The sequence below is a fragment of the Microcebus murinus genome, chromosome 6 (genome assembly GCF_040939455.1).
Source record: "Microcebus murinus isolate Inina chromosome 6, M.murinus_Inina_mat1.0, whole genome shotgun sequence".
Taxonomy (NCBI): Eukaryota; Metazoa; Chordata; class Mammalia; order Primates; family Cheirogaleidae; genus Microcebus; species Microcebus murinus.
Window position 1 is genome coordinate 28,411,925 of NC_134109.1, and position 25,764 is coordinate 28,437,688.

Consider the following 25,764-nt stretch of genomic DNA (forward strand, 5'->3'; position numbering starts at 1 on the left):
ATAATAGAGCTATGTTCAAAAGCAAACAGGTTCTACAGTGGCATCATCATAGCTCACTGCAACCTCAAATTCCTGTGTTCAAACAATCCTCCTGCCTCAGCCTCCCAAGTAGCTGGGACTACAGGTGTGAGCCACCACGCCCAGCTAGTTTTTCTATTTATTTTGTAGAGATGGGATCTCGCTCTTGCACAGGCTGGTCTCAAACTCCTGAGCTCAAGCAATCCTCCCACTTCAGCCTCCCAGGGTGCTAGGATTACAGGTCTGAGCTGCAGAGCCTGGCCCTAAGTCTATCAGTCTTTAAATAAGCAGTCAAAAAGTTTACAGTCATGTAAAGTCTTAGAGACAAAAAGCATTTTAAACATTACCTGTCCTCATGATATCTGATATTAGCAAGTAAAATCCAGTGAAATTATTTGTTCAGAGCCTATGTAGGAGCAGCTGCTTACATGGAGTGATTTTTGAGAACACCACAAGAAACTCCCTGTGCCCAAATATCTCTTCTCACTATGAATGATGCCTACAGTTATTATGCCATCTCTAACTTTTTTATTCCACAATTAGAGATTTGGTTTAAAATACAGATAACCCTATGAAAAATAATCCACTGAATTTATTAAATTGATTCTGGGTAATACAGGGTATGTATCTATAAAGCAATGTTTAGTTTATACAAGTCCCCCACTTTTCCCATACATAAATCTGTTTTATCTGTTTAATTCTTTTGTAAGTAGAGAATGTGAATGAAAACCTGCTTTCAGTTTTGCCTGTGTTTGGTTGGGAGGTAGAGCTGGGGATTGGGTAGAGCTAGAAGAAGATAGGAAAGGTATAGACAGTAGAAAGCCTAAAAGCACTGAGGGCCATAAATGGAAAGGGTTGCCTAGAGGGGGAGCATTCAAAACAGGAAACAGAAAGCTAAGTTTTCCTTTGTCTGGTTCTCTTTTAATCACTGGAGTTGTATTTATTTATCAGAAGTTTTTAGTTTATACCTTTTTTGCCTAGACATGTTAACAATGTATTAAGCTCTTGAACTTTGTCTTACCTTTCCAGTGATTTCTTAGAAATGCCTAGTAAATATTTCCATAATTCCCCTAAAGGGCAACTAGAAGTTTGCACATCAAGGCTTAGAACCTTGAGCAGGATCTTCTAACATGGTGACTAGAGATGATATGACAAAGGGAGCCTGAATGATAAGGAGCTCACCATGGCTGCTCGAAAAAGCACGGGTTACTGATGATCCCTCTACCCAAGGCCTATAACAGTTAATATAATTGAAGTATCATAAGCACTACCTGATTTATTCATTTAAATTAACTTGGCATACTAATATATTAAAACCTAATTTTAAGCTGGAGTTTGCAACATTTTGCCTTATGTGAAAACAGACTTATTAGGCCGGGTGCGGTGGCTCACGCCTGTAAATCCTAGCACTCTGGGAGGCCAAGGTGGGTAGATCACTCAAGGTCAGGAGTTTGAAACCAGCCTGAGAGAGACCCCGTCTCTACCAAAAATAGAAAGAAATTAATCGACCAACTAAAAATATATATACAAAAAATCAGCCGGGCATGGTGGCACATGCCTGTAGTCCCAGCTACTCGGGAGGCTGAGGCAGGAGGATCACTTGAACCCAGGAGTTTGAGGTTGCTGTGAGCGAGGCTGACGCCACGGCACTCACTCTAGCCTGGGCAACAAAGTGAGACTCTGTCTCAAAAAAAAAAAAAAAAAAGACTTATTTGTATGTATGTAATTGTTGGTACTATAACTCTAAAAAAGCTTTACTACCTTCTGCTCTCTACAGGGTGAAAGATTGAGCCATGCTGTAGGCTGTGCTTTTGCAGCCTGTTTAGAGCGTAAGCAGAAGCGGGAGAAGGAATGTGGAGTGACTGCTACTTTTGATGCTAGTCGGACCACTTTTACAAGAGAAGGATCATTCCGCGTCACAACAGCCACCGAACAAGCAGAAAGAGAGGAGATCATGAAACAAATGCAAGATGCCAAGAAAGGTACAATCTATTCCAATACAATGTATATTTATTTAATTCAATTTTTCCCAACAGGGTAAAATTTCAAGCTTTTAGGGATATATTTTAAGGAGAACCCTTAGCCATATAAGACCTTAATAACAAAGCTGAAAATCTTACAAAAGTACCTTCCTTTAGAGTGCCTAGTTTAATGGCTTCAAATTTACTCTTTTTGGAAAAATTGAAAGTACATTTGAAGAAGCTGCAAAGATATACGCCCCTCCCTTCCAATCCTGAAACAGATTTTTAATTCTGATGTATCTGATCTCTATAAGAAGCAAATGCCCTTAAGTATCTACATCTTGAAAAAAGAAGCACAAGTTCCAGGGTTTAGGGCTGCAAAGGATCCATTGACTATGCTGGCAGAGATTTAACAGTGATACTGTTTAGTTTCGATTATTGCTGTTTTTAGTGCTTTATAGTCACAAAAGTCTATAGATTTTGAGAGGTCAGCCCCTAACTCTTTTTCCATAGCCTCCTGTTAATTTTAGTGTGTGATTTTGTAGAATGGGAGGTGTTTCTTTAGGTACACATGGAATCACAGCAGAAATGCCTATACAAACATTCAAGTTCCTCAGGAGTCTGTAAATTTGGGTTGGGTATATTTTAGAACTAAGTGATAGGGCTTGAAAACGCTTTGCATTCTTATATATAGCTAGGGTTGAAGCCAAGAAGAAACACACAAACAGTTCAGTTTAATAGACATTAATATAATTTTGATAAATTTTTTACTATGTCCTTTTAGTTCTAAATCAGCCATTTTAGATAATCTCATTGATCTAATAATGACCTAAACATCTCTAATTCTTAAGCTCCCCCCCCAAAATACCTGTTTTTATTTAAAATGAAGTTACTAAGAGTGACTTTTTTTCACTTCTTGTAAGCATTTGCACCAGAAAACCAAAGAATAAGAAAATTCATGCTCTTTCCTAGAAAATTTAATCTGTATAGCTATTATTCAGTGTGCATTAGTGGGTTTTTAAGCTGAAAGCATAATCTTTAATGCCACCAAATAATACTCATTGCTATGCACAGCAGTTCCAAAGAGACTGAGTCCTAAGATCCACAAAGGATCATAAGAGTTGGGGTAGATTTGCCATAATCAGAATGGGACTCAACTAGTACCCCCATGGGAACAGTCTTATATTTAGGTTCAATCCAATTTAAAATTTTACTTCTGTATGCTTGTATTCAAATGAACCACAAATACATATTTTCCATGATTTAAAGATTGCTTTATATGACATTCTTTGACACCTAATCAAAAGTATATGTTTATAGTTAAGCTTATTTAGATTCTGTCACTCCCAAAGTCCCCCCTCATCTGTCCACCACCAAACAAACACTGAAAACCATGAACCATCTTTTTTTTTTTTTTTAAGAGATATGGTCTTGCTCTGATGCTCAGGCTGCTGGAGTGCAGTGGCACAATTATAGCTCACTGCCGCCTCAAACTGTTGGGCTCAAGTGATCCTCCTGTCTCAGCTTCCTGAGTAGCTGGGACTACAAGCACACACCACAACACCTGGCTAATTTTTTTTTTTTTTTTTCCTCATAGAGATAGGGTCTTCTTATATTGGCCAGGCTGGTCTAGAATTCCTGAACTCAAGCAATCCTCCTACCTCAGCCTTCCAAAGCACTGGGGTTGTAGGCATGAGCTACCACACCTAACCTGAATCACCATTCTTAAAGCTATGATCCCCAATCCCAGGGCCGTGGAGTGGTAATGGTCAGTGGCCTGTTAGAAACCAGGCCACACATTAGGAGGTGAGTGGAGGGTGAGCCAGTGAAGCTTCATCTGTATTTACACCTGCTCCCCATCACTGGCATCACCACATAAGCTCCACCTCCTGTCAGATCAGCAGCGGCATAAAATTCTCATAGGAGCATGAACCCTACTGTAAACTGCATGTGCGAATGATCTAGATTCCTCGCTCCTTGCTGAGAATCTAATGCCTGATGATCTGAGGTGGAGTTGAAGTGCTGATGCTAGCACTGGGGAGTGGCTGCAAATATAGATTATCATTAGCAGAGAGGTTACTGCACAATAAATGTAATGTGCTTGAGTCATCCTGAAACCATCCCCATCCCCACTCCTACCTCCAGTCCATGGAAGAATTGTCTTCCATGAAACTGCTCCCTGATGCCAAAAAGGTTAGGGCTGCTGTTTAAAGGACCTCACATTAGTTCATAGGGGTTTTTTAAATCCTGTTTAAAGTCAAATTATAAATCACTGCGTAAGAATAAAAAATCTAACATTTTTGTCTTAGTAGATATATTATGTGACATATAGTAGGTTATTACTTTTTCTGTCCAAAAAATAGATCTGAATCCTGCTTCTAGCCTATCTTTTAAAAAATATTAGGAAGGAGATGGGTAAAAAAGATCTAAAGAATGTTTGAGTTTGTCAGCTCTGTAAACTCAAATTATTTGAAGACATTGCTAAGGTCCTCTTTCTCTTGACTTTTTTGAGCTGAAACAGATAAGACAGTTGTTGGTTCATCAGTGGCCTCTGGCAACACTGCCCCATCCCCGTCGTCTCCCACCTCTCCCACTTTGGATGCTTCTGCCTCTCTGGAGATGAACAATCCTCATGCCATCCCACGCCGGCACGCGCCGATTGAACAGCTTGCTCGCCAAGGCTCTTTCCGAGGATTTCCTGCTCTTAGCCAGAAGATGTCACCCTTTAAACGCCAACTATCCCTACGCATCAATGAGTTGCCTTCCACTATGCAGAGGAAGACTGATTTCCCCATAAAAAATGCAGGTAATGCAGCAACTACCTGACTCACTGGGTACTCTAGCACTAACGCACTATTATCACCTTCCCATGGAGACAGTAATCCTATCAAACTAGCCACTCCTCTTTCTTTGAGGTCAGTTCATGGTTGTATCTTGTGTCATTTCCCATGGAAGGAAAACTAAGGCCCATGGAGAGAGATATGAATTATTAATTTCTCTTCAACAAATAGGTGACAGAGCCCTGATGGAATTTCTAGCCTTAGCCACAAGGTTTGTGGTTTATCCAAATGTAAGTGCACCCACTACCTCTCAGCCAAACTGCGTGCAGACATCAAGGGTCTCAAGTTTCCATTCTTATTCTTCCATTTGGGACCCAGCAAGGAATTAATTAAAGAGGCTTTAGAAATTTATACATTTAAATATAATTATTAGCAGATGTACCAGAAGAAATGGATAAGTGTCCATTGTCCTTCTGGCTGGTTGGCTCCATAGGAGGAAACTCTAAACAGGTCTCTTGTTTAAATATAGAATCTATCGTTCATCATAGACAGTGGGCTTGCTCACAAATATTACCTTTCAGAACTGCCACACAGGCCTTTGTATGCTTCTGTACAGCTGAGCTAGCCCCTGTAGCTCTATCCTTATCATACAATCTGAAGCTAAAGTGTTATATCTTGTCAGTGCTTTTATTGGGCCTTATTTTGCTTCCCTCTGAGACATGTCAAGCCATTGCTATAACAATATGAGGAAGCTCTTCTCAATAGGGCATTCCCACTGATGGTAAAAAAGTAGAGTTAAGTTCTTTTGACAGATAAAACTAGGCCTAAAGAATAGTTGGACTTGATGATTACTGAGAGTCTTTTTAGTTCTCAACTCCTATAAAAATTGAAACTCCAGATGCTTCAAGTACCTTGTTTTAGTCTCCCTCTGTCACAGATGGGGAACAAAACTATTCTTTTTATAGAAGAGCAAACAAATGTTCAGCACACATAATTAGCTTCCTCAGTGATACAAAAGTATCCTAGAATCAGTATTAAGAACAAAGTCTCTAGAGTACTATACCTATGTTCACTTTTTCATGTTATCACCGTTCATGTACTTGGTACTAGAGACTTGGGAGAAAAATGAGAGTGATGGCACTTTCCCAGTTTGTTACAGAGAAAAGCACTGAGCATCCACTGGTGCTTCAGACTTTAGCCCATTTTTCTGACAGAATTACTAACTGGCTCCAGAACTCAATTCAGACCACAGCCTTGGGAATAGGTTGGAAGGCATACAGGTTACAGATGTCTTCTCGAAAGGTCTAGTTAGCTGAACATCTTAGCACAAAAAGAGAACACCAAATTCCCAAGAATGTTACAAGAAAAGGAAATAAAGAAATTTGGGGTTTTGCAAAGGAACAAGATGTACCTTAGTACATGAATTGTTGACATTTTATACTTTCTCATCTGAAAAGCCAGTGAAATCATGCTCAGGAAAATGTTTGAAGCTGTGTTTGTAGCCCTACTGGACAGTTAGTTGAGTATTTTTCTTCCCCGTACAGTATCAAATGGTAACTTGTGTCATCTGTTATATTTTAAGATTATTCCATTTTTCTGTCTGGAGCCATTTTCTGTTTGCTTTGCAGTGCCAGAGGTAGAAGGGGAGGCAGAGAGCATCAGCTCCCTTTGCTCGCAGATCACCAATGCCTTCAGCACCCCTTCTGAGGACCCCTTCTCATCTGCCCCGATGACCAAACCAGTAACAGTGGTGGCACCACAATCTCCTGCCTTCCAAGGTTGGTGCCCTCTGACTTGCACAGCTGTTCTCTTTAAAACTAGCACATTTAGTATGCAGCTCACTAACTGTAAGTTGGCATCCTGAGCTTCCTAAAAGCTGGTCAGTCCCATTAATTTCCCTGTTTGGTAATGTGTTAGATTCATTGATTTCCCTGTTCAGCAATGTCTTTGTGCTTTTTTTCCCCTTCCTGTTTCCTGAGATGTTTGCTTTTGTCATTTTGCATGTATGTGCCCATCTTTCATCCTATTCTGTTAGGATTTTTCTATAGTCCCAACCTACTGCTTTATTTGCCATTTGACTATGAAGAGTCAGAGTGTCCGGCCAGTTTTCCAAAAGCAATAGTTATCAGAATTGGTTCAAATTTTATTCTCTCTTTGGCGTAGTGGCCCTTAACTAGGGGCAAAATTTGATATTCATTGTATGGAGACATTTTGGGGTTTCACAAGTTGAGGAGAGGGGTGTTGTTATTGGCATCTGGTTAGAGGCCAAGAATGCTGCTAAACATCCATCAGTGCACAGGACAGCACCTACAACAAAGAATTATCCCTCCTGAAATGTTAGTAGTTCCATGGCTGAGAATCCCTGGTCTCAGCCTCGTCTCTAACAAGAAGGCTTATAAATAATGAGGTATTTCTTTTGGCTCTTTAGTTCATTTCATCTTCTATAACAGTGTCCTCAAGTTTGCCTTTGTGGCATTGAAGAACTTACGAGTTATTTTCAGAGATACTGAATTAACAGTGAATATTGACTCAGAGGTCAACAAAAAAATGTATGTAACTTAAATTACAAACTTCTAGAATTAGAGCTCCTATAATTACTCTCTCTCCACTTCTCTTGAGAGAGGGCTCAAAGAAAGTTCTGCTCTGGAGACTGTGCCCTCCTCCTTTTGGAGGAAGCTACATGCTTTTCTTCCCGGGGTCTTTCTCTCACTCTGTTAAGTAAACCTTTATAGTCATGTGCACCAAATAGCTTTTCATGACATCTAACAAACATGAGACCAATAATAATAAGCACAATTTATTAAGCATTTAGCACAGTACCTGCCACATTGTGGCAAGTACTCATGTATTGTCTTATTTAATCACAACTACCCCGTGAGGTAGGTATTATAGATGAGAAAAATGAGGCTCAGAGAAGTAAACTGCCCAAATCATACAGCCAGGATTTAAACTCAGGTATTTTTGAATATAGTACCCATTATATTCTACTGACTCTGTTTACAAGGTGTACTGGAGTGTACAAAATTGAATAGAACATTTCAGTTTCCTTTTCCTGCCTTTAAGGAGATCCTGGTCTGTAGGTGAGACAGTCTTTTAGACAAATCTGGGTAACATAGTACCAACATCATAGGCATGGTTGCCAGTGTTAAGAGGGAGTAATTATATTGTAGGGCAGGGGAAGGTGCTTGTCTGCTCCATACTAAATAAGATAGAGAGCTGAGCTAAAGAGTAGAAACTGGTATAGATATCTGGAATAAATTTATTAAGCAAATGAAAACACATATCAAGTTTGATTTCTCATCTTTAATATGGGGATAATACCAGCCTTATGGAAGTTTTAAGAGAACTAAATGAGATGATCCATATAAAATACTATTAGCCTAGTGCCTAGCACATAATAAGGAATCATTATATATATGATATATATATATATATATTTTTTTTTTTTAAGTTTTGAGAAGAAAACAAGGAGTAATAATTATATTTAACCCATTATTGCTGGCATAATTTGGCCTTTTGGAAAAGTATAGAAGAGGGAAATGCTTTATTTACTTAATTATGCCAAAGGCTAAGCACAGCTCTGTTCAACTTAATTTGAAATTTTATTTGTTTTTTGGGTTTCTGGGTTTTTTTTTGTTTTTTTTTTTTTTTTGAGACAGAGTCTCATTCATCCTGTTGCCCAGGCTGGAGTGCGGTGGCGTCAGCCTCGCTCACAGCAACCTCAAACTCCTGGGCTCAAGCAATCCTCCTGCCTCAGCCTCCTACGTAGCTGAGACCACAGGTACATGCCACCATGCCTAGCTAATTTTTCCTATTTTTAGTAGAGATAGGGTCTCACTCTCACTCAGGCTGGTCTTGAACTTCTGAGCTCAAGCAATCTTCCCGCCTCGGCATTCCAGAGTGCTAGGATTAGAGGCATGAGCCACTGCACCCGGACTGAAATTGTTTTTGTAAGCTTCATTTTCCCTTCTCTCCATGCACATATTTTCCTAGTACAATCATTTGACTTTATTGGCACAACCATTTAAATTACAACCACTAATTCCCTCTTGACCAAAGGTATGTATATCCATTGCAAGAGAGCATGGTTATCCCAAAAACATCAACTCTTCTGTCTTATTTGTTCCACCAGTATCATACATTGGCATGACTGACCCAACTCCAAGGGATCACTTGTACACCCTGCATGAATTAACTGCATTGATGTTGTCTGCTCCCATTGTAGCTAATGGCACTGACTCAGCCTTCCATGTGCTTGCTGCTAAGCCAGCCCATACTGCTCTTTCACCCGTAGCAATGCCTGTGCGTGAAACCAACCCCTGGGCCCATGCCCCTGATGCTGCTAACAAGAAAATTGCAGCCACATGTTCGGGTAAGGTGGCCACAGATGGTGGCGAGGATTCTGGGATCAGATAAGTGACCTTGGTTCTAAAATCAGCCAGTTACCTGAATGGGAACTAGGAAGCAATCTTTTAGGACAAGGATGTTCCCTCCTGGAAATAAGCTGCTATTAGGAGAAGGTGGCTAAAGAGATGAACAAAAGAGATTATTAGATTAATAGTACTTAGGACTATGGAACTGAACTTTTATAAAAGAGCTTTCATAAAACACAGATTCCTGGGCCCCACTTCAGAGAATCCATCACTGGATTTGGTGATGTGTGGATATATCTATAGGAAGAGGGGACCCTGCCCCCTACAATGGCAGGACCACAAAAAGTGCTACAAAAAGCACTTTAGGCCGGGCGCGGTGGCTCACGCCTGTAATCCTAGCACTCTGGGAGGCCGAGGCGGGCGGATTGCTCAAGGTCAGGAGTTCAAAACCAGCCTGAGCGAGACCTCGTCTCTACCATAAAAATAGAAAGAAATTAATTGGCCAACTAATATATATAATATAAAAATCAGCCGGGCATGGTGGCTCGTGCCTGTAGTCCCAGCTACTCGGGAGGCTGAGGCAGGAGGATTGCTTGAGCCCAGGAGTTTGAGGTTGCTGTGAGCTAGGCTGACGCCATGGCACTCACTCTAGCCTAGGCAAGAAAGCGAAACTCTGTCTCAAAAAAAAAAAAAAAAAAAAAAAAACCACTTTATTTTTGCTTTTCTGTATTAGTTTTTCTATAATGAACATCTATTAACTATAAAACCAAAAAGTTTTAAAATAGTAATAAAGGTAGTTCACCAGTAAGAACCCTGTATGTCTGGAAGCCAGGCAGGGGCTGCCAGTGAGATAGGCCAGGTCATTGGTTCTTTTCTTTTTGCCCTGTTAGAGCAGAAGATGAATCACCTCAGGCCTGTTAGAGCATGTGCAAGCTAGTTGTATTGTGGATGAGCAACAGGGAAGGGTTTCTGACACCAGCCAGCTGCCTTGGTTCAATGCATTTGAGCCATATCTAGAAAGTGCCTCAACGTGGCTGAGACAGCATCATTGCCTGACAGGTTCTATTTGTCCTACCACAAAATCTTCTCATTTGCTAGTAGAGGACTTTCCTCCCAAAACCACAAAATGTCCCATTAGGGGGACTTGTTCTACATGTTAGGATCAAATAATCAAGGTTAAAAGGTGAGGAAAGAGGCTCCCTAATCAGTTATCCCTAATCAGAATCTTTTGTTTCTCTTCATCTTGTTTCCAGGGACTGAGTGGGGTCAATCTTCCGGTGCTGCCTCTCCAGGTCTCTTCCAGGCTGGTCATAGACGCACTCCCTCTGAAGCCGACCGGTGGTTAGAAGAGGTGTCTAAGAGCGTCCGGGCTCAGCAGCCCCAGGGCTCAGCTGCTCCTTTGCAGCCAGTTCTCCAGCCGCCTCCACCCACTGCCGTCTCCCATCCAGCACCACCTTTCCAAGGGAATGCATTCCTCACCTCTCAGCCTGTGCCAGTGGGTGTGGTCCCACCCCTGCAGCCAGCCTTTGTCCCTGCCCAGTCCTATCCTGTGGCCAATGGGATGCCCTATCCAGCCCCTAATGTGCCTGTGGTGGGCATCACTCCGTCTCAGATGGTAGCCAATGTGTTTGGCACTGCAAGCCATCCTCAGGCTGCCCAACCCCATCAGTCACCCAGCCTGGCCAAGCAGCAGACATTCCCTCAGTATGAGACAAGCAGCACTACCACCAGTCCCTTCTTTAAGCCTCCTGCTCAGCACCTCAACGGTTCTGCAGCTTTCAATGGTGTAGACGATGGCAGGTTGGCCTCAGGAGACAAGCACACAGAGATTCCTGCAGGTACCTGCCCCGTGGATCCTTTTGAAGCCCAGTGGGCTGCATTAGAAAGCAAGTCCAAGCAGCGTACTAATCCTTCCCCTACCAACCCTTTCTCCAGTGACTTACAGAAGACGTTTGAAATTGAACTTTAAGCAATCCCTATGGCTTATGGATGTTGTCCATACTTAAGGGGCAGAGGTCAAAGGAGCAAAGGGGGCTTTGTCTTCCTGATCAGTACTCTTTTTACTAATCCCAAAGGTCCCAAGGAATAAGTCCAGAACCAGAGTACAGTAAGGGGTGATTTTGAAAGACACGGAGAAAACCATTCCTAGAGAAAAGCTGCCTTGCAGTTAGGCTAAAGTAGTTGAGGAAATGTTGCCCCCCTCTTCCCTTTTTCCTCACCCCCTTACAAATCTCTGGCAATAGAGAGGCAGAAATATCTGAATAGGAATCTGTATTCAAAGCACATTTACTGGAATATAAAACACAACGGGAAGCATAACAATCTCCCTTTGTTTTCCAGTCCATTCACCTGCCTCTTCTCAGTACTGGCCTGAGAGATCAAGAACAGACTGGTTTGTGCTCAGGCTAGGGAAGAGAGGGGGCAGGCTGTGCTGCCAGAATTCCCAGGAGGGCATATCAGCAACTGCCTAGCAGAGCTATATTTTGGGGGTGAAGTTGAGCTTCCATTTTAAGTAACAGAATAAATATTATAAATATATATATCGAAAAAGCCAAAATCTTTATTTTTATGCATTTAGAATATTTTAAATAGTTCTCAATATAAGAAAGTTGTATGAGTTGTAAGTAATCTTGCCAAAGGTAAAAGGGTTAGTTGTAAGAAATTGTACATAAGATTGATTTATCATTGATGCCTATTGAAATAAAAATGGAAAGATTGGAAGTTGCAGACGGGATCCCTAGCTTGTTTACTATCATTCATTGTAAGTAACACATTGCAACCACAATCATGCTTATGACCAATATAGTCACTAGGTTGTAGTTTTAAATAATGAAAGCAGTATTGTCCTGGTTTTAAACCTATGGTGAAATTCTAATGTCATTATTTTAATGGAATCAATTTAAATATGCTCTATAGAGATTATGTATTATCTTTTATATATTGCTGCAATTTCCTTATGTTAATCCTTTGTTTTAACACTAAGGTAACAATTACATAATCTTACCACAGAAGGGAACACAGGTTACTGTGTTGGTTTATAATGTGGGTCTTGGTGGGTTTTGTTTTGGCCTTTAAATTTTGTTTCCACAAGTTTTGTGGGTATGGGGATTCCTGTTTATTAGCTTTGTGTGTATGCCACCCCTCCCTTTTTTGGTGAGCAGAACATCCCATCGCCAGTTGCAGTCACTTGACTTTGGGTAACAACATGAGATCCCATCTTATTTTTACTTTTGAACGTTGGCCTTACAATCAAATGTAAGTTATATATATTTGTACTGATGAGAATTTATAATCTGCTTTAACAAAAATAAATGTTCGTGGTAGAAGCTTTTGCCCATGAAGGGCTGTTTTTCTCTTTTTTTAAGCAAACGAGTTTACTTAGGGGTTTTCGGATTTATTCTCTCTCTATTCTATGGCTGCTATAGATCCTAAGTTTAGTGGCCAGAAAATCGTTTATTAGGACTAGAATATCCTTAAAATTCATGTTTTCACTCATACTTTTAAGTTTGGCTTGATCCTGAGTGCATCTCTAAAGTCACCTTCTTGCTGCTCAAAGTGTATTCTGGAACAGCAGCATGGACTTCACCTAGTAGCTGGTTAGAAATGCAGAATCTCAGCCTCACCCCAGAGCTGGAACAGTGCTTCTCAACCTGGGCTCCAAAGAATTACCTGAGAGGCTTTTAAAATCCTAATGGCTGGCCTATACTCAGTCCAATTAAAATCAAATTTCAGGAGCGGAGAACCCCAGGTTCAGTTTTTTAAGCTCCCAGTATGGAAGAGGGTTGAGAATCACTGGTCTAGAGTGATTTTACTCTCACCTCTAATCTTATATTCTGTGGCTAGTTCTATTATTAGAACTAAGCTGCAAAGGGCAAGCTAACCTCAAACTTACCTTCTGAAGTATATATGCCAGTAGGTTAAAATTTGGTTTCAACTGGAGGGTCCAAGAAAGTGGCCCTTATTTTCCAATTTCTATAGCAAAACCAGCCATGGTAAATGAAAGGAGGTACTCCTCTGTGTTTTCGTAATGTAAAGAAAAAAAGACCTGCCCCTGGCCCATGTTTCTTTTTTGAATGAGAGGTAGACTGAGAAGTATCACTCACCCATGATGTAGTTTATCTCTTTTCCAGCCACTGTTAGTAATAAAAGTCACCTTATAGTGCTTTGTCCTTGTAATGCCCATCTTTTCCTGTGTCCAAGAATAACCTTTGATACAGGCAGTCCTCTGGAGGATTTGTAGAAAGTTGGAAGTTCACTGAATTTATGCCTCTTGTTTTAGCATGGAAGAATCAGAAATTCTGAGAGATGAATGATTTCCTCTAACTCAAACCATTTCTGAAACCATTTCCCTGTTACTGCATTGCCCTCACCCCTTCCCATTAGTATCCCCATCCTGGTAATATTGTTAGTATAGTCTTGGTTTTTCTCTGATGGCAAACATTTTGCTTCACAGATTCCTACTTAAGGAAGAGAGGAGCTTCTCGTTGTCACTGTACAGAGGTCAGTTTCATACAGGTGTCAGATGAACTTTCACAGCCAGCTTTGCAAGTCGGTCTCAGAAGGGCTTCAGGGTCCAGCTCTCTGATGGAGTAAGCTTTTCTAGCTCTTTCATGCTCAGATAATAGTGCTAACTGCGGCTTTCATCCTAAATCCCTACTCAAGACCTTACATATCTTCTACTTTGCCAACGAGGGTTATGCTGTTAACCATTTGTACAGACAGGAGTTGTAGTTGACAGAAGGGTGTAGTTGCAGAAGGGTGAGAGAAACCAGAGCAATGAACGGTTTTACCACAGGTAAGAGTTTAGCAAAGAGTACTTCTCTGACACAACAGGAGTTGGCATTCCCCTTATAAGACAGGTGTTAACTTCAACATCATTACACACCTTCCTGCCCAGCTTTAAATCAAGTGAGAGCCCTGACAGCTTGCTTTAAAATGTGGTAGACTGGCCGGCATGGTGGTTCATGCCTGTAATCCCAGCGTTTTGGGAGGCCGAGGTGGGAGGATCACTTGAAGTCAGGAGTTCAAGACCAGGCGCAGCAAGAGCAAGACCCGTCTCTACTAAAAATAGAAAATTAGCCGGGCATGGTGGTGTGTGCCTGTAGTCCTAGCTACTCGGGAGGCTGAGGCAAGAGGATTGCCTGAACCCAGAAATTTGAGGCTGCAGTGAGCTATGATTATGCCACTGCACTCTAGCCAAGGTAACAGAACAAGAGTATCTAAAAAATAATTTAAAAACTAAAACGTAGTGAACCAATTCTGTGTAACAAATGATAAAGGGAAGATATAAAGTATAGGTTCTTATCCAAACAGATTGCTTTTTTTTGACAACTCATCCAGAGGCTATGGTTATGTCAGAGATACAAATACCAATGACTACTACACAGGAAGGCCAGTACTTGCTACTGCTGAGGCTGACACTGGGTGGGTTTTCAAAAGGGTCAGTGTCTCCAGAGTATAACTCCCTTTGCCAGCCAAAGAGAGGCCAAGAGTCCATCTTCTTCCCTTCTCCCCAGCCCAAAAAACTGTCTTGGAACTGGGGTTGGAGCTAGCCTTCATCCTTGCTGCCAGATGGGCTGAGCATGAGGCTGGAAGCGGGAACAGCTGGCACAGCAGAAACTGAAGTAATACTCATTGCCACAGAGCTGAGCCTCCAGGATCAAATCACAATTGGCCAGCTCCGGCTGGTCGATGCACTCCCTGCCAGGGTCCCTGGGCTGGGTGGCAGGTGCTGCAGAACAGGGGAGAGAAAAAGTGGTGAAGCCCTTTTTATACTGAAGATTCTTACCTGCCATTTTATTTCCTTCAAAGGAAAGCAGCATTGTACCTGCCAGATTCAAAACAAAGTGCAGTTACCCTGTAACCCTTTAACACCTGAATTGCAAACTCTGATTTCCACAGGCCTCACTTCAGCATCTTCCCATTATTGTGGCCTCAGCCCAGTGCACAGCTCTTCCCAGACTCCCAAATATTGACTAGACCAGGCATCCTTTAAACTATAGTCCGGCCCTCCAATGGTCTGAGGGACAGTGAACTGGCCCCCTGTTTAAAAAGTTTGAGGACCCCTGGACTAGACAATTACACATCTCTTGAAGTTAACTCCCTACCCTTACTATTGAGTCCTGAAATGCTAACAACTGCCTTGGCCTCTGAATTGGAAGGAAGAGCAAGTAGGATCAGCCCCAGGTAAATTTTTTTTTTTTTTTTTTTTTGAGACAGAGTCTCACTTTGTTACCCAGGCTAGAGTGAGTGCCGTGGCATTAGCCTAGCTCACAGCAACCTCAAACTCCTGTGCTCAAGAGATCCTCCTGCCTCAGCCTCCCAAGTAGCTGGGACTACAGGGATGTGCCACCATGCCCGGCTAATTTTTTTCTATATATATTAGTTGGTCAATTAATTTCTTTCTATTTTATAGTAGAGACGGGGTCTCGCTCTTGCTCAGGCTGGTTTCGAACTCCTGACCTCGAGCAATCCGCCCGCCTCGGCCTCCCAGAGTGCTAGGATTACAGGCGTGAGCCACCACGCCCGGCCCCAAGTAAAATTTTGAGTTAGCAAAAGCTGTTATCTTTTCCCTTTCACTGCTGGGTTCCTTCAGCCCCAAAAGTTTTATGCCTTCAATATTCTCAGCTTATCTTAATCACTTGGTTCCTCATCTTTTCAATTTTTCCACTTCCGCCAAAGAAAGCAATACAAATTAGGGTAATAGGAAAAAGTTGTTAACAGTAGCTCCAACACTATACTGAGAACAAAGCCTTGTTGCCTCTTCCTCTGAATTTACTAGGAGCTTGCTTGTGTATCTTATAACTCCTGTTTAAGAGTTTCATTCAACTGCTTCAGCTTAGGACTGAAGTGCCCTTATCTATTAACTTCTGTCTTCTTTCTGGAAGAGTCTCTGATGACTAAGCTTGGCTTGGGCCTGAGCAGCGCTTTCCCTAAAATCAGACCCCATGGGACCAGGGAGTTTATCTTTCTCCTCACTTCCCTTGTTCCCTCACAGAATACCACTATAAAAGACCATTCCTAACTAGTGAGTGACCTTATAATGGTTTATCACTATAACCAGAGTTTTAAAAAATCTATAACTTCAGTATCAACTTTATCTGGTGGAGCCCCTGAACCAAGTAGGTGCTCAGTGTAGTGGATAAGCACGCCAGCTCTGGAGCCAGACCGCCCAAGCTCAACCTTGTTCTATCACTTACCAGCTGAATAACTCTGGGCAAGTTAAACTCTGTATGCCTCTTCCCTCCTGTGTGAAATAGATAGCCTGGTTTGGTGGCTCACGCCTGTAATCCTAGCACTCTGGGAGGCAGAGGCGGGAGGATCCCTCAAGGTCAGGAGTTCAAGACCAGCCTGAGCGAGACCCCGTCTCTACTAAAAATAGAAAAAAATTATCTGGACAACTAAAAGTATATATATAAAAAATTAGCCGGGCATGGTGGTACATGCCTGTAGTCCCAGCTACCCCAGAGGCTGAGGCAGCAGGATCGCTTGAATCCAGGAGTTTGAGGTTGCTGTGAGCTAGGCTGATGCCACGGCAATCTAGCCTGGGCAACAGAGCCAGACTCTGTCTCAAAAAAAAAAAAAAAAAGAAAAGAAATGGAGATTAATAGCACCTACTTCATAGGGATGTTCTAAAAACTAAATGAGTTCAGATATATCAGACCCTTAAAATAGCACCCAGGCACATAATAACCATAGCTAAAATTTGCGTGCTTAACTGTGTCATGTTACCCCATAGCATAGTCCCCTCTTATTTGAGAAATGAGGCTAGGCCACAGTGCATGGCAGCCTGTGTTTGATCCCTACAGTATTTTCTGTTCCTCATCCCAGTCTTTTTTTTTTTTTTTTTGAGACAGAGTCTCACTTTGTTGTCCAGGCTAGAGTGAGTGCCGTGGCGTCAGCCTAGCTCACAGCAACCTCAAACTCCTGGGCTCAAAGCGATCCTACTGCCTCAGCCTCCCAAGTAGCTGGAACTACAGGCATGTGCCACCATGCCCGGCTAATTTTTTACATATATATATCAGTTGGCCAATTAATTTCTTTCTATTTATAGTAGAGACGGGGTCTTGCTCTTGCTCAGGCTGGTTTTGAACTCCTGACCTCGAGCAATCCGCCCGCCTCGGCCTCCCAGAGAGCTAGGATTACAGGCGTGAGCCACCTCGCCCGGCCCTCATCCCAGTCTTTTAAACAAAAGGATTGAGAAGTCCTCACAGGAGAACTGTGGCCCCCACCCTGATGCTAACACTTTAATTCTAATATGCCACCAAGCCATGGACAGGGCAAAGTAGGGGCAGCCTCATGCTGTGTGACCCTATGAAAAACAAACAGGTAAGAGCAGAAATCTGCAGCCTAGTCAGGATGAATATAGATAGAGAGGAGGGGAACAGCTAATCAGGAAAGGTGCCCCCAAAATATCTAAAATTGGCAACACTCATACAGCAGAGGGCAGGAGGGTGGCCTGACTGATGAGTGTCCCATCTGGGATGCAAGTCTCATGAGACCACTTCAGCTTGGTGACCAGGCATCAGCAAGGGTTCCATCAGCCTTTGGCATCAAGCAAGTTTCTGATTATAATTTGGTTTCCCATATATTAGTTCTATGGCTAATCACAAACACAAATATCCAGATCCTCTTAACAGTTTGCTTTCTCACAATAAGTCTGCATTCTGGTTTGTCTCAAGTCTTGGTTTGGTTATTATGTAGGAAAGATCACTTTTCTGGACATATTAGAGGTGAAAAACAGTCCCTGCAGCATGTTGCTTTCGCCAAGGTAACACCATCATTCACGCAGGCATGCACTTAGTCACCAGGTTTCTGAGACCCAGTGGGCTGGGCCCTGGAGACTCATGAAAGGAGGCCTACGTGTCAGTCCCACTCACAAAGCAACACTCAACCACAGACCTTCAGCATCTAGCACTGACCACTCCCTGCCCTCAGCCTAGCAGACAGGAGCCAGCCAGGCCCACCCCTCGGAGTGTTAACAGTGCTCCTGGGGCAGTGCTGCAGCCCTGACCTAGTGAAAGGCCAGGCAGACCGGATGGGAAGGGCCCTGGAGCACTCTCTCCAAGGTCTGTATCCGGCCTGATACAGACAGGCAGAGAACGGCAGCTCAGCCCAGGGCATTCCCCTGCTATTCAGTCCCACAGTGAACTAGGACAGGCGACACATGGCAGAGCAGGTAGGGTGCAGGCAAAGCTGCTCCCCTTTCCCTCTGGCTTATTTGAACATAGAGCTCTTGAGAGTTTGCACATTAAACCATGTCTGTTTCGTCAATTCTGAGATGCACTTATTTTCACACTTCTCAAATTGGTCTGCATCTTAACTGATGGTGTCTTAGCATTATGTCATTTAGTTGGCAACATTTTTTTTTCTTGGTGGTACAAAAATAATGCATCTTACAATACAGCATTTTGATTAGCTGAAATATAACTCAGAAAGCAGGACCTGGAGAATATAAGGCTACAATATCAAATTACTGAATAAAGCAGGTAAAATTCCACTCAGTTACAGGTGTAATAGTTTAGCAAAAAGATATATATACATATATTAAATACAGAGTCAAAAGTTCTGAGTTCTAGTCCCAGCTAGGCCACTACTTTGCTGTGTGACTGGTAGAACCACCACTTAAGTAAGCTCTCTGAATACCTGTCTCATTGTAAAATGGTGATGATAACCTCTGCCCTTCCCTTTCTGGGTTATTTTATTTTATTTATTTACTTAATTTTTGAGACAGAGTCTCACTCTGTTGCCTGGGTTTGAGTGCCGTGGTGTCACAGCCTAGCTCACAGCAACCTCAAACTCCTGGGCTCAGGCGATCTTCCTGCCTCAGCCTCCTAAGTAGCTGAGACTACAGGCATGCGCCACCACGCCCAGCTATTTTTTTCTATTTTTGAGTAGACACGGGGTCTCTCTCTTGCTCAGGCTGGTCTCAAACTCCTGAGCTCAAATGATCCTCTCGCCTCGGCCTCCCAGAGTGCTAGGATTACAGGCGTGAGCCACCGCGCCCAGCCCCTTTCTGGGTTATATGATCAAGTGGCCATGAAGGCACTTTTCAGTCATAGAACCACTTTTTGCTACCCTGATTAGAATGGACAGGTGTTAGTGGTCTGTCTGCCTTAAATTTTATGATGAAATTCCAGTCAATCATATTTCTCAAAATCATTATGTCTAAAGACACTACTGTACTCAACATCTATTAAGCTCTCACCAGGTGCCCAGCAGCAGCTTTATTTCCCTCATCCTCACTACCACACTCTCAGGTGGAGTAGTCCCACTGCACAGACGAGGAAAGCGAGACTCCAGAAAGTGGAGCTCTTGCCCAAGTCACACCACCAGGAACTGGCAGGATGAGCCAGGATTTGAACTAGAGTCCCTGGCACTGCAGACCTGCACTCCCACAACACACAGCCAGCCTTTGAGAACAAGCAAATGCCCTGAGGGGGATGCCTTCCCACCCTGGAGATGGGCCTTTCTTACCAGGCAAGACCACCTTCACCTCGGTGCTCCGGCTCACTGCCTGGCTCCCCCGGTAGGCGCTGCATGTGTAGGAGCCCTCGTCCCTGGCCCGCAAGTTGTGGATCAGCAGCGTACCGTCTGGGGACTGGTGGACACGGTGGCCATCGGCCTGCACAGGCAGCCCGTTCCTGGAGGGGAGAGGACACTGGGAGAGCCATCCTGGACCCCGTCCTCAGGCTCCAGGAGGCCCCGGAGACAGCGAGGAGGTAAAGTGCATTCCAGAGTCAACTGCCCCCCTTGAGGGCAAACGGGACCCTCATCTCGAGGTGGAGATGGGACAGGTCCACCAAAAAAGATGGAAACATTATCAAAGCAAAATAATACAAGTGAGGTGAACTCACACGAACTAAGCACATTGATCTAAGTTATTGTAAGTTTGCCTCCTATCCACAAAGGAATTCCACTCTGGCTTTTCATTGACAAAGGTCTTTCAAGCAGCCATTCAGTGCCAGGCCCTGTGCTGGATGAACAGACAGAAACGCGCTCCCCACCTCCAGGGCACGGGGTGGTGCGGGCATTTAGGGGAGCCTTCCCTGAGGACAGTGGCTGAGCCCTGAGTGGAGGTGGCCCGGCAGCAGCTGGCCCATGGAGAGAGGGACAGGGAACATGGAGGAAGGACACAGCCAGAGCAAGGAGAAGGGAGCGAGGGGTGAAGTGGACACAGGAGAGCCAGTCAGCACGGTCTGGGGCTGGCTCAGGTTTGGGCTGGCTCCTGAGGGTAGTGGGGGCGTCTAAGCAGGGACCGACACAGCACTTGGAAAGGTTCGCGCAGACTGCAGCGTTGGGTGAGAGGGGCAAAGCCTGCAAGCAGAGCCACCAGGTAAGTGGCTGCTGCCGTGGTAAACAGAGGGAAGATGATACAGGGAGTAAAATAAAAGGACTTGGGTGAAGGTCAGACGGGGGAGGTGGAAGAAAGGAAGAAATCAAGAATGACCCAGGTTTCTAGCTTGGGTCGCTGGGTGATGGTGGTGCCCCTCCAACTTCGGGAGATACAGGGCAGCAGTCAGGGTGAATGGTGAAGTTGTTTTCCACCAGTTCAAACTTGGGGTGCCTGTGAGATATCTGAGGGTGCCAGATTTGAGGTCCAGAGCTCAAGAGAGTCTGGACTCAGATGTGGGTAGAATCAGCACAGATGGTCCTGGAAGGTGCATATCTACAGGGTTGTTCATGGTGAAGTCACAGAGTGGGACAAACCAAAGACAGAGGACAGACCTTGAGGCACAGCAGAAGACAGTGGCTTCCTGGAACGAAGGGAGGGGAGTCTTTGAAGAAGGAGCAAGTGGTCAGCAGAAGAACACGACAGGTCACATAAGCACTGAGCTGTGTCCAGTGGAGTTGCAAACAGGGAGGCAATCAGTAGCCTTGGCCGGGGCAGCGTCCTAGAGCAGGGTATGACATGAGGCCCCACTGCAGGGCGGGGGAGCGACTGGGGAGGTGAACGGGTTGGAGGCAGCCAACAAGGACAGCCACGCTGTGACGGGGAGACAATGAAAGCACAGGGGCTACAGGGACATGCAGATCTGGAGGAAGGTATTTTTTATTTTGTGTTTTGTTTTGAAGAATGGAGGGAGTCCTGACCATGTTTGCTGCTGGGAAGATCCAGAGAAGGTCAAGGTGAAGAAATGGGCCTGAGGGGATCTGACCGGGAGGGGCTGGACTGAGCACTCCAGCTGGGAAACCCCCAGCACCACGCCCTCCTTCCCCCGGCTCACGGCCACATCATCTCCCCACCAGCACTCAGGCCCATCCCATCCTGGCATTCTCTCCTGAGGGCCCGCCTTTGGCACAGCATTGCTGCTTCCTCCACCAAGAACATCCTTCCCCCTCCTCAGCCATTAAGACCCATTCAAAGTCACCTCCTTGGCCACCTTTCCTTGACTCTCAGGACCTGAAGCAGCCTCACACTCCTCTGCACAGACAGCACCTGCAGCTCCTAGGACACTGGGCCATCTCCTGCCTGGCAGTGCCCTAGGGCCCAGATGGCCCCAGGATGCCCAGAACCTAGCCCAGCATCATACATTCTAGGGAGGGAAGGGGCAAAAATTGCCTGCTGAATGAATGGACAAATAAAAGATCAACTGATCTGGGGTAAAATATCACTAAAGTCTCCATAGCTGAGTGTAGCCCAGTGGTTCTCAATCCCAGGGAGATTTTGCCATGTCTGGAGAGATTTTTAGCAGTCAGGACTTGGGGGAGCGCTATTGGCATCTAGTGGGTAGATGTTCTGGATGCGACTAAACATCCTGCCACGTACAGCACAGCCTCCAACAGCCAAAACACATCTGGTCCAAAACATCTGTGGTGCTAAGGTTAGGAGACCCAGTTGTAGCCCAACCAACAGAAAGCACATGGCCCCACAGGGCTTCTTCCTGTAGGGATAAGGGTACTACAGCCCTCTCCCCTGGCACCAGGCCTGGAGGCAGGAGTGGAAGAAGGGAGGTAGGAGCAGTGGTGACAGTGACATCCTTGGCAGAAAGGTGGACACCCCCACCTGAGGTTTTGAGGGCCTGGGGGCAGGCACTGCCTGGAATAGAGCCTTTACCTGGACCACCTAATGTTCACACTTTCTCCTGGCACCACACACAGCAGCCTGGCAGTGTCCCCCTCCGGCACCGTCATAGTAGGGGGCATCCCTGTGATCATCAGCTCCCCTGGGCACAAGGAGAAGACACCGTCAGCTGCTATACAGATCCTGCCCCACCCATGCTACCTGACTTCAAAGGCCACTCAGGACTGCCACCTTACCCAGAACTCTGAGCTGGACCCATAGCTGGTCTCGGTCCTGCCCGTTGAAAGCGACACAGGTATAGAAGCCGCCATCATCCACAGCCACTTGGGTGATGACCAGAGAGCCATCAGGCTGCAGCTGGTGTCTGGGGACCAAGCACAGTCAGTTGGCTCCAGCCCAAGGGGAGCTTTCCCTCCCGCTAAGCCCCCCTCCCTGCACGGGGCGGGGAGGGGAGGAGAGGACAGGCCTCCAGTACCTGCGAGAGGCTGAGCAGCCCCTACTGTGCAGTAGGTCTGGCCAGAGGCCCCTTACGCTGTCCAGCTGCTGCCACTTTCTTTGAAAATGTCTGGCTTTTAAGCCTAACAATAAAGTCATTTCGGGTTCCCTGGTTTCTGATCTTTGCTATGTTCATTTAGTAGGCTCAAATCCTGGTTCTATCACTTATAAGCAGGTTGTGATATTAAGCTTCTGTGTGTAAAATGGGGGAAAGAATAGCACCTACCCCAGTAGGGCTCTTTTGCAGATCATGGGATGGAGAACAAGCTCAGTATGCACTCAGCAAACATTAGTGATCATGATCACAACCCAAAACGTTCCTGACCCCACTTCCTCCTCCAGCTGTCACCTCTTCTAGCCGGCCTCTGGTTTCTGTCCACTAACCGCGCTCTGGACAGGACCTGCCTAAGGAGCCCTTGGCTGGCAGCTCCATCTCTCAAGAGCCCCTGTGTCCTGCTAGGGCTGACGGGCTAGCAGCTGTCTTCCCTGCTGGCCTTCAAATCAGATGGGATGGGCCTGGGGAAGGGGCAGTGGAATGAACCTGGGAGAAGAAACGGGCTGCCCATCTCTCTGCCACTCGATGGCTGGGGGCGGGAAGCCTTCAGCACGGCAGGTCAGCCGGATCCGCTGGCCTGGACTGGCGTCCACCACCCCGGGCTGGTTCCGGTCCAGACGCAGCCTGCAGAACAAACAGCCCCCAGCATGAGGGGCCCCTTTGCTGCCCCCTGTGCCCATGGGGACCCCTGCACAGCCTCAGGGCCCTTCTCCCCCTCCAGCCAGATTCAGCTTCCTAAAGTCACCGCCTTGCTCTGGTTAGGACCCCATCAATAACTACCTGGGGTGAAGCCTAAGGCTCCCTCCGCACACGCATGGGTGGCCAGACGCACCCAGCACCCAGCGTCTCTGTGTCTCCTCCCCGCCCTGCACATTTGCCTCTAGCTCCTTGACGTGGGCACACCCACCCTGTAAGTGGAACCATCCCCTCAAGGCCAGCGCCACACCCTCCTCCAAGAAGCCATCTCCACCCTCTAGCTCTGAAGCTCTCCCTCCACTCAGTTCCCAGTCCCAAGTACCCGGCCATGTGGAGCTGCACCGTTCCCAGCTGCTCCCCCAGAAGACCCGAGCAGGGGCCCGCAAGGCCTGGCCACAGCACACGCCTTCCCCTCCTCTTACCCACCAATCCGATCCCATCCACCCTGGCCCTCAGGTGGGGAGCAGCCGAGAGCAGGATGGCATTGCTGACTGTTACCTGGTTGTGGGCCGCAGGTGTGAGGAGGGGACAGCCCCCAGGCGCCCAGCATCCCTCCCTACGCCTGAGTCCTGAGGACTGTGGCCCTGGGCTGGGTCTCGGGTGTGAGGGAAGTGCCTCGGCTCAGCCTCAGACAGCACGGCCATGTCACCCCCTGTCGTGAGGCCAGGAGAAGCAAGGGGTGAGCTCTGGGGAGAAGGGAGTGGAGGGAAGGCTGGGCCATGAGGCAAGGCCAGCTGGAAATGTGTGAAGAAATGAGGACCACGGGGCTGCCCCTGCCTCCAGGGGAAGTTGACCCAAAGAAGCACCCTAGGCCCCACTAGTGTGGGGCAGCCCAGCCTCTCAGGCCCCCTATCCTGTCCCTTCTACTCTAGGGCCTGTGAGAATCCAGCAGGGGATGGGGCAGGGAGACCTAGGACTCGAAGCTGGATCTTCTGGGAGTCACGGCCTGGCCTGGTGCTGCCACAGCTGTAGGTGCCCGCATCCTCTGCCCGCAGCGGGTGGATGACTAGGGAGCCATCGGACTGCAGCTTGTGCCTGAATGGGGTCGGGGAGACATGGGCTCTGGGAGCCTGAGGGCAACAATGGTCTTCTCTCAGGCCCCAGTGCTCCTGCCGGGACCGCAGTGCCCCCAGAGCGCTCCGTGCCCACTCATCTCCCACCCCAGGGGACACTAGGGAAGCTGTTGCAAGGAAGGGCTGCCACACACGCATACTCCTGTCAGATGGGGGGAGGGCTGCCACACACACACCTGTCAGATGGGGGGAGGGCTGCCACACACACACACTTGTCAGATGGGAGGAGGGCTGCCACATACACACTTGTCAGATGGGAGGAGGGCTGCCACACACACACTTGTCATATGGGGGGAGGGCTGCCACACACACACCTGTCAGATGGGGGAGGGCTGTCACACACACTGGTCAGAGGAGGGGAGGAAGAGGGGGAGGCTGTCACACCTGTCGGAGGAAGGAGGAGGCCGTCATACACACCTGTCAGAGGAGATGGGCTGGCCATCTTTCTGCCACCCAGCCTGGGGTTCTGGGGAGGTGTCCTCTGGACAGAGGAGCCGCACCAACTGCCCCGGGGCCGCCTGCACCAGGGTGGGCTCTGAGCTTGCCAAGCTAACCCTGGAGAGGTGGGAGGTAAAGAGCTACCTGCTGGCACGAGTGGCAGGACCAGGACCATCCCCAAGTGGTGTGTCCCACGACAGATGGCTTGGTGCCCATCTTGTCACAGTTACTCTCGGAGCCAGAGGGTCGCAAGGGAGGCCAAGCTCCAGCAGCCTCGGACTCAGGAATCCGCCCTCCTCAAGCTTTCCGCCCGCCACACCCCAGGCATCGCCACCTCGAGCCGCTCTGGAGACAGCAACAAGGTCGGCACTGGCACCGAGCCCAGGGGACAGGTGGAGGAGCTGGGGAGGAACAGCACATACCAGATTCATGTGGGGCTACAGGGACTAAACTACACGCTAGACCCCTGGGGAAGTTAAACCTTTTAATTTTGTCTTTAATCTTCCCAAATCCCTCATTAGTAGGACGCAGCCCCGAGAGTAATAACAAATGGAACCCACCCCAAACCTGCAAGATACACAGGGCGGCAGATGATGTCACCATTGACAGGGCAAGAAACTGAGACTTAGAGAAGCTGGGTGACATGCCAAAGGTTTCGAAGCTGGTTAGCTTTTCCAGCTAGATGGGCTGTGGGGTACACTGGCAAGACCTGACGGAGAACCCGGGAGCCACTGTCCACAGATGTCTATTAGACCCCGGACAAGCCCTACGTCTGAAGCCTCGTCTTCCCCATCTGGACAACGCAGGCCGCAAGGCCCAGGCAGGGCTGCCTGGGAGCAGAAGTTAAGGGA

General features: G+C 46.4%; 2 protein-coding genes across 9 annotated transcripts in view; one reads left to right on the plus strand and one right to left on the minus strand.

The window, feature by feature from the left end:
• Positions 1-19,753, plus strand: part of NUMB (NUMB endocytic adaptor protein) — a 186,566-nt gene extending 166,813 nt beyond the window's left edge. For 3 of the 8 annotated variants that reach the window (XM_012741285.2, XM_012741290.2, XM_076003881.1), the window contains 5 exons: positions 1,796-2,000; positions 4,492-4,785; positions 6,388-6,537; positions 8,985-9,131; positions 10,386-12,458. In XM_012741285.2, coding sequence (XP_012596739.1) covers positions 1,796-2,000; positions 4,492-4,785; positions 6,388-6,537; positions 8,985-9,131; positions 10,386-11,101 — 1,512 coding nt within the window. In that variant the 3' untranslated portion in view covers positions 11,102-12,458. Of the gene's footprint in view, positions 1-1,795; positions 2,001-4,491; positions 4,786-6,387; positions 6,538-8,984; positions 9,132-10,385; positions 12,459-13,585; positions 14,321-19,664 lie in introns of those variants that run through there. The other 5 variants (XM_012741313.2, XM_012741326.2, XM_076003882.1 and 2 more) reach the window with 3 other exon arrangements.
• Positions 14,408-25,764, minus strand: part of PAPLN (papilin, proteoglycan like sulfated glycoprotein) — a 34,292-nt gene continuing 22,935 nt past the window's right edge. The window contains exons 20-27 of the mRNA XM_020285672.2: positions 24,893-25,030; positions 24,313-24,437; positions 23,901-24,054; positions 23,193-23,330; positions 22,393-22,520; positions 22,190-22,298; positions 19,609-19,775; positions 14,408-14,863 (exon numbers count right to left, since the gene is read on the minus strand). Of these exons, the coding sequence (XP_020141261.2) occupies positions 14,688-14,863; positions 19,609-19,775; positions 22,190-22,298; positions 22,393-22,520; positions 23,193-23,330; positions 23,901-24,054; positions 24,313-24,437; positions 24,893-25,030 (1,135 nt within the window). The 3' untranslated portion in view covers positions 14,408-14,687. The remainder of the gene's footprint in view (positions 14,864-19,608; positions 19,776-22,189; positions 22,299-22,392; positions 22,521-23,192; positions 23,331-23,900; positions 24,055-24,312; positions 24,438-24,892; positions 25,031-25,764) is intronic.